This window comes from Chaetura pelagica, unplaced genomic scaffold (genome assembly GCF_000747805.2).
Source record: "Chaetura pelagica isolate M959 unplaced genomic scaffold, ChaPel_1.0 scaffold17, whole genome shotgun sequence".
Classification (NCBI taxonomy): Eukaryota; Metazoa; Chordata; class Aves; order Apodiformes; family Apodidae; genus Chaetura; species Chaetura pelagica.
Window position 1 is genome coordinate 5,458,791 of NW_009970726.1, and position 8,964 is coordinate 5,467,754.

Sequence of the window (8,964 nt, forward strand, 5' to 3'; positions counted from 1 at the left end):
ACCTTTTCTTAAGGATGAAAGGCAAGACACTAGCTCAGAAGGAGTATCGAATGTAGAAGATCAAAATGATTCTGATTCAACACCCCCAAAGAAAAAGATGAGAAAGACAGAAAATGGGATGTATGCATGTGATTTATGTGACAAAATATTCCAGAAGAGCAGCTCATTACTGAGGCATAAGTATGAACACACAGGTACGTACTAGGAAAAGCAGTTTCAGACCATTATTTCATTGGCAGTGTGTAAGTGATAATCTCAACCAGAATCAGGTTCTCAGAAAGTGCAGGGAAGTGTAATAGTCCTTCTTATCATCTGTGATCAGTTTGCTTTGGAAACTTATGATTTGTTTATTTGTTTGATAGAACTGCAGTTCCTTGTTTCTTTAAATTCATCAGACCTCAACCCTGAATAGAAAAAGGGGAGTGTCTTCCATCTGGCTCAGGGACGTCTGCAAGCCACAGCCTGTAATCAAGGATGTATTAACTATTAATTTACCTGTCCTGGTTATAAATCTAAAAAAAAAAAAAAAAATTAAAATGCTAAATTAAGAAAAAAGGATCCTGTATATGTATGATGCATGAAAGGCAGTTTTATCTATCTAGCATGAAGGATTTTCAAATTATGCCACATTTGTAATTATCTGAAGTTAACAGCCTTTGGTTAGGCGTAGAATCTAACCCCAAAAGATGCAACCTTTGGGCTTTTTTTATTATTTTAAATTTCTCATAGTTGTTCTTTTTGGCTCCAGCTCTGGTACCTTTAGTCTTTTTTTTATTTAAAGAACTGTTGCTCTCTTATTTCTTCTATGATGTGTTCCTTTTTTTTTTTTTCATTTTTTTGTTTATTAAGTGCCTTTATTATATTTCTTCATATCTTTTAATTTCATTGCAAATATACAATTAAAAAGATTTAAAATTCCCTTTTTTCTTTACCACTTGATCAAGCTTCTCGAGTTGTATTCATCAAGACTATCTATTTTCATTCTTTTCCTGTCTGGAGATTCTTTTAACTCCTTTTCATAACACAGTTGCTCACTCCATTATATTTTTAATGGAGTGCAGTGTTCAGAATCATAGAACCATTTAGGTTGGAAAGACCTGTAAGATCGTTGAGCCCAACCACAAATCTGACACTGCCAATTCCACTGCCAAACTGTGTCCCCAAGCACCACACCTACATGTGTTTTAAATATCTCCAGGGATGGTGACTCAACCACTTCACTAGGCAGCCTGTTCCAGTGCTTGACAGACCTTTCAGTGAATATTTTTTTTCTTAATATCCAATCTAAACTTCCTCTGGCAGAACCTGAGGCTGTTTCCTCTCATCCCATCATTTGTTACTTGGGAGAAGAGACCGACACCCACTTTCTAGTAATTTAGCATAAGCTGGCACAGAGCTGGTGGTCATCAATGTGACCAGAAAACTGCTGTCTTACTGTCTGTATGTTTTTGGTCTGGGTTAAGACTGTGCAAAGTGGTTTTGTGTGTTCAACACTTTGAGTGTTGAAATCAAAATAACATGACTAGGCTCATGCTGTGTTTATGAGACTCTAAAAACAAGACAACAAAGTAGAAAGCTGGAAAACAGAGCAGAAAGAGAACTAATGGAAACAAAGCAGGTTTTTCTTGTAAACGTATATGTAGTCAGCAAGTTTTGTATATCATGACACTGACCTGTGCCAACCTAGATTTTAGAATGATTTTTCTTTTACCTGTAGCATGGAAGAAGGACTTGGTACACAAAGACCAACATAAAAACTTAGTTAATTTAAGGTTTCCACCAATATAGAAAAGTTAAAATGGTTTTGAATAGAGATAATGATTACTGCAAGAAAAATGTCTCCTTTTCCAATGTACTGGTATTTGCACTTTTTGTGCTGAAGGTCACATCTGAGAGTCTATTTGTCCTTCTGTGTTCAGCTTTCCTATGAAGCTTACAAATTACCCCTGTAATTGCAATGGTACTCCTGTACCATTGCACCTTTGTCCTTTGGGCTCAGGTGAGAAACTCAGGCTGAGAATGCGTGGAGAAGAACGTCTGGGTAAATAAGGTTATTAACTGTTGGTAATACATTCAGCAGTAGCATTTCATGGTGAAAACAGCAGAATACATTTTTAAAACTTCAGCTACAAGATGACCAATCGTTTGTGTTTTATTTTACAGGTAAAAGACCTCACGAGTGTGGAATCTGCAAGAAGGCATTCAAACACAAACACCATTTGATCGAACACATGCGACTGCATTCTGGGGAAAAACCCTACCAATGTGACAAGTGTGGGAAGCGGTTCTCGCACTCGGGGTCTTACTCTCAACACATGAACCATCGTTATTCCTATTGCAAAAGAGAGGCAGAAGAGCGTGACAGCACGGAGCAGGAGGAGACAGGCCAGGAGGTCCTCAGTAGTGAGCACACTGGTGCCAGGGCATCTCCATCCCAGATCGACTCAGATGAGAGAGAGAGTCTAACCAGGGAAGAAGAGGAAGACAGTGAAAAAGAGGAAGAGGAGGAGGAAGAGAAAGAGGTAGAAGGACTGCAGGAAGAAAAAGAATGTAGAAAACTACACGAAGTAGAGGATGAAGAAGAAGAAGAAGATGAAGAAGAAGAAGTGAAAACCGAAGGTAACAAGAATGATGAAGCTGTAAATCAAGCAAGCAATGCAGAACCAGAAGTTATACAGAATGATGGGCAGGTGTCAGAAGAAAAAAACGAATAAAGCTTAAATGATAGTTTTTTCTATAAGGAAAAAAAGAAATTGGTAATGAAGTTCGTTCTATATTATACATGCTTTTCATGGAAATGCAGTAGCCTGCATACTGTGATTCCTGTTCACTACTGTGTAAAAAAATATATATATAAAAAAAAAGAAAAAGAAAAAAAAAAAAGAAATCCAGGTGTGCCTGAACCTCAAACTTAGTAATTTTTCACACAGTTTTCAAAGTTAGGAACAAGTTTATAACATGAAGCAGATTAGAAAAATACAGTGACTCTGGAAGGAAAGATTTAGCAGGTTATAGGAAACCTGATTTATTAGACAAGCATCTGGCATTGTTTGTTTTATCAGTATTAATTTTCATTCTTAAGTTGATTAATTTTTAAGCTGTACAATTGGGAGAGATTTATATGATTTTTTTTTTTAATGGTAAAACATTTCCTAAATCCACTTCAGTATTTTCTTATGTTTTAAAATGTGAGAACTTCTGCACTACAAAATTCCCTTTTGCAGAAACCTGTAAAGCAGTTGCAAACAGTGCGTGGCTACCTTTGTAAATTCAACCTAGAAGGTAGCAGTTTATGACATTAGATGTTGTAGTAGAGCATATTATCATTTAAAGTGTATTGTTAGCCTTAAGAAAGCAGATGATAGAAGAAATGAAGTTTCTTACTCATGTAATTAAAAATGTAGTTGAAAAGATTGTCGTTGAGTTCTGATTGCAGGGACTAACAGTGTTAATACTGGTAAGGACAGCAAAGTCGTCAAAATCAGTGTTTGTAATTGTGTTTTGAGTATGTAGTAACAATATGAAGGATATGATATGAAGCTTTGTATCTCCTCTGGCCTTATGCAAGACCTGTGTGCTGTAAGTGCCATTTATCAGTATTATAAAGGCTCTACACAGCCTTTATCCAATGTGTGGCCTACAATAACTAGCATTTGTTGATTTGTATCAAACTTCTAAACTAGTTGTGGGGAAAAAAACACTCAGCCATCAGAGAAGTAAGAACACTGGTATATTTCATTGTTTAGTTATTTGGTGGTATTTTGGGTTAATACCTGACTTGCAGAATTTCTCTACAAAGATTACAAGGAAAATTTTCTAATCTGCTTTATTGGTTTACTTTAATTTCAGACACATATGTGACATGTTATCTGGCTCATAAGTATTTTCAAATGTTAGTTATTATGGACCCCATTTATTAACAATGTTAGCTGATTTTTACCTATCAGTATTATTTTATTTCTTTTAGTTTATAGATCTGTGCAACATTTTGTACTGTATGTCTTCAAACCTGGCAGTATTAATACCCTTCTTACTGACATATGTACCTTTTTAGTTTTAGAAAACTTTTATATTTATGTGTCTTATTTTTATATTTCTTTATTTATTACACAGTGTAGTGTATAATACTGTAGTTTGTATTAATACAATAATATATTTTAGTATGAAAATTTGGAAAGTTGATAAGATTTAAAGTAGAGATGCAATCGGTTCTCTTGCATTGAGATTTGATTTAACAGTGTTATGTTAACATTTATACTTGCCTTGGACTGTAGAACAGAAGAATTAAAATGGGAATGTATTAATTTTACAATTGCAATCAATTCATTTTACCTTTACCCAGTTTTTAATATAAAGCTCTTAAATTTTGAAATTCACTGTGTGACTAATAGCATGATGCTCTGCAGTTTTATTAAGAGATTAGTCTAACCATAAAACTCTCATTTCCTTAGTAAGCCAAATTAGAATAATCTTATAAACAGTGTTGGGAACAATGTTTAACATTTTTGTGCCAATTTGTTCCTGTATTCATGTATGTATGTTACAAACCTGAAACTTCATTTTTAAGTTCCTTGTTACATCATGGTCATTTTCTAGTTTTTTACCAGACTCCCCATCTCACAATAAAATGCGTCAACAAGTCTGACTTACTGTCATTATTCTGGTAATTTAGAAAATGGTGTTAAATTATTTCGATGAGATGTTACTTCAGTTCCTACTTCAATGTCAAGACTCGGTTTCAGTTGTAGGTCAGGGGCCCATAAGTGAAAGAAAGGTTGGGCTCTGTGCAGGCAAAGGGGTTGCCACGTCAGTTCATTGATTTAACAATGTTAGTGGAATGATTTTTTTCAATGAACCGTGGGCATTTGTAATGTATTTTTTGCTCTTTTATCTATCTGCTATCCCGTTTAATGCTCTCTTTCAATAAGACTGCTTTTAAAGTAAGTCTGTTTTCTTGGTTTAGCAATAAGCTAGTGAACAGGTTGATGTATATATGGCTGTTGGACTTTCCCAAGATGCGGCACCGACATTACAGATACATCATTTCAGTACTGTAAGTATGAAGGCTTGAAAGTTGTGTTACTTATCCATTTTTACAATATTTTTCAACATAAGCAAAGTTTAGAGACTGTTCTTTTAGCAAAGTTCTTCTCTTTAGAGATCCCTAAAAGGGGATTTAAGTTGTTAATTTTTTGTTTGTTCACGGTCATCATGTAAGTTATTTTATATTCACGTATCTAAGTTTTTAATAATTCTTACTCTTATTATCTCAACATTAATAGAAAGGATTTATCCCATATATAAATTGTTTGTATTTTGCAGTACAATATAGCAAATATTGCACTTCTAAGGGGAGTGAGCTCCTTACTCAGTAATATCATCGAGGTAAGCATGAGGGAGCTGTTTTGAAAACAATAACTGTTTATATTGCGTCAATAATGTTGCCTTGTAATTATTACCATAACATAATCTATCAGGGAGTTCAAGATTTCTCACAGGTAAAACTGGCTCTGCTCTGTGCTAGGTTATGAAACACACCTTTCTGACACCATTTTAAGATTTTTCACATTTTTCATATTCTAGGAACATCCTACTTGTCTATAGTAATAAGCCCAGTAAGACATTAGTTGAAATTGTAAAATGTTGCTGTGTTTAGTAACAGAACAAAGAACTTTAAAAAATCAACCATTACTCACACAAGTGACAGCTGCATGTGAAAGGCCAATAACTTCTCCCGAGTAACTAGTGATAGGGTGAGAGGAAATGGGTTTATTTGTGCCAGGGGAGGTTTAGGTTGGATATTAGGAAAAAATTATTTATGGAAAGAGGGGTGAGGCATCAGAACAGGCTGCCCAGGGAGGTGGTGGAGCTGAAGTAATCTTTAAAATAAATATATTGAGAATTCTATTTGATCTTTCCTTTAGTTTTCTGGAAAGTCTGAAGTTCTCAGATTCTCCTTTTAGCTTTTAACCTTCCTGTATTGGGGACTGTCCTTGGGTTTTGCTCATCTTTGAGTAGACTAAGGTTTGTGTAACGATCATGCGATTTGCATTGCATGTTATTTCAGGAGTTAAGGGGATAAATGTGTTAAACCCTAAAAAACCTGAAATACACCTACACTAACTTTATGTCATTCCTCGTGAGTTTCTGTTCCTCTTTTACCTGGAAAATCTGATTGATTTTAACATACCCTGGGCCCAAAGACAGACCACAAGTCTAACAGCATTTTGTATGACTGGAACCTGTTTTTAGCGCTGTTCAGGAGCTCTTTCTTTGGGTCAAATCCTACATGACTGTTGAGGATTTATTACTGGAACTCTTGAATTCGGTTAAACTTCACAAATTTTTTATGACAGGTAAGCTATTGGAAAGGTATAGAGGTAGCATTTTGCTTTTTCAGTGTGCAAGAATAAAATCTGTTGCACCAAATTGTTCAAAGCTTAATCATATTCTTCAAGAAATACATTATAGAAAAATTATGCAGAATTCTGAAATAACAGGGGCTTCCAACATGTCTGTAAAGTCATGGCACTATACAAAAAAAGGGTACTTTGTTCTCTCCTTCACTCAAATTAACCCAGCACTGGGAAAATACTTATGTGGCCAGTACTCCTTGATTTCTCTTGCTCAGGCTGGATGTTGTACTGCTATTGGTCTCCTCCAAACCAGGACCTGAACAGCTGCCTCACTTGTACATCCCTCATTTTGAGTCCTTGTGAGCAATAAGTGTGTGAATGAAGGGGAGGAAGGTTTAACTTTTCTGATGGTTAGAGCTGGTTGTGCTGCTAGCAGCACCTTTCCATGAGCTGCTGCTGCCACTGACTAGGGAGTGTTTGAAGTGGTCATGGTTAAAGCCTGACCAGGTCAAATTATCTCAGCTGTGGTTGTGGAGGTAACAGGGACTTTAATCAAGGCAAGCTGACTAAGTTGACCTCGAGTCAGTTTTTTTTCTCCCTTTAGATGTCTCCAAAAGACTCTTCTGGCAGGAGCTAGCAACCGTGCTTGGAGGAGCTTCCAGCCTGCTCCACCCAAAGGAGGAGAACACCCCTCAGTCTGTAAATTATAAATTCTTGAGAGTCGCAACTCATGTTCCCCAAAACATGGCATTCTATTTAGAACCAGGGTTCTTCATATTGACATTTTGGTCTCCAAGAGAATCTGCTTTGTCAAGTGTTCTTTTGGTCCTGAAGCTCAGTGAGGCCATTTATAAATCAAGGAAGAAGAAATTCTAACATTTGCACTTGTGACAAGTGTTTTCACAATTTCTGTGTCTTTCCCAACCCATTTTCCTGGCTGAGGGGAAAAAACAGCAACAACAACCACAAAACACAGCAACCAAAAAAAAACAAACCACCAAACAGATAAAAAAATTAATTACAATATATCTTGCCCAGGGCTATTCAGGCAGAGCTGGGAACAGAACTGGGGGAGTCTACCAAGACCAAACCATCGGCCTTTTACTTTAGTATGCAGTGTGTTCTGAAGGAATATGGCAAATGAACAGCTGTACTGCTCAGCAACCCTATCCTGTTACACTGCAGTCAGGAGGCTGGTTCTTCAGCTCAAGCAGCAAAGACTCAGAATTTGTATAGGAAGAGAGCATCTTCTTCAGGGCCAGCAGATGCCAAAAAGCAGCTGGTGGGACATTTGGCTAGGTTGTCAGTTGCCACTAGCAATTTACTTCGAAAACTGTTTCCAGAAACCTGTAATGTTTGTGCCCCGTGGTTCCCTGCACAGGTTGATGCAGGGATCACTGCTACAACCAACGTAGGAGTGTGTTGTCAGCCTGGGGGAGTTCAAGTAATGCTGGTGACTCTTCTGGATTTGAAAGAACAAAAGCTTTGCTGATTCTTTGTAGCTCCTGCTGACACAACACATTGTCTTGCTCCTGGTAGGTTTTTTTTTTGGTGAATGCCACATGTCAGGGACATGTTGCCTGGGTGCTGATGGCTCCTCAGCAGGGGCTCCACCTGTGGCCCCTGGGGGAAAAAAACTACCTCAGTGCAGTAGATTGTTCTATATATGAATAATCCTTTACAGAAATTGCTCAACTCGTTATTACTTAAGTAAGTAAAACCATTGTAGGATGTGCTTCTTCTCCTTTGCAGTTCAAATGTTATATTTTTTTTAATGTTAAGGAAAACAAAAACTTAATTCCTGCTTTATTGTAGCTTATTAGAGCATTTAATCCAGTTCGTAACTGTGGCCCCACCATCTCTGTTTAAGAAAGGCAGAATTCTGTTGCTTACTCTAATAATGGAAATGGTTTTGATTCAGTGAAATCTGAACCTGCTCAGCTCAGTGCATCTAAAACTAATTGAAAATATCTGGAGAGTCTGATGCCAAAAAATGCAAGTATTTCATGACCAGAACCATGTGTAGGTCGAAGACCATTTACATTCCTCATTTTTTAAATTGTGTGTTTAAAAGCACTGTCCAAGCTCCTCCTGCTACCTACTTTCTACCCAGCTACTCTCAGTTTTGCTCTGTAGGCTCAGTCCACCCAAACACGTGTGACTCGTGTGACTGCTATAAGATTCTCCTCATGTTGTAGCCATGTTCTGGTGACTGTCTCTGCTGCTAGAAAAGCAAGTACTTGGAAGCACCAAAACAGGAGGCAGCCTGGCTTTCTCATCACAGCAGGACTGCATCATGCAGTCCATCAGGCCATCACAACTAATTTGCTGTATTCTAGTAATATATTTCTTTCTAAACACAAATTTTAAATGTCTATGGGATTTATCATAGTTAATACTTTCATATTTCCCAAATTAACTTTTCCTGTAATTCTATTAAGTGAGCAGTCTTCTGTAGCTTCTGAAGTGCATTTTGTCTGCTCGTCTATGTAGGTGTTTAGACGTGTGGTGTTACCTGATGTGGAGTTAGCATGCTGAGGGCATGCAGGGCCCAGCTCTCCTTGTGGAAAGCAGAGCCTTTGCTCCTCAAAACAGTGGACGTTACCAT

General features: G+C 37.2%; 1 protein-coding gene across 1 annotated transcript in view; it reads left to right on the forward strand.

Moving 5' to 3' along the window:
- Window positions 1-4,637, forward strand: part of ZEB1 (zinc finger E-box binding homeobox 1) — a 121,719-nt gene extending 117,082 nt beyond the window's left edge. Inside the window, exons 8-9 of the mRNA XM_010007037.1 lie at window positions 14-194; window positions 2,164-4,637. Of these exons, the coding sequence (XP_010005339.1) occupies window positions 14-194; window positions 2,164-2,714 (732 nt within the window). The 3' untranslated portion in view covers window positions 2,715-4,637. The remainder of the gene's footprint in view (window positions 1-13; window positions 195-2,163) is intronic.
- The last annotated feature ends 4,327 nt before the right edge of the window (window positions 4,638-8,964 follow it).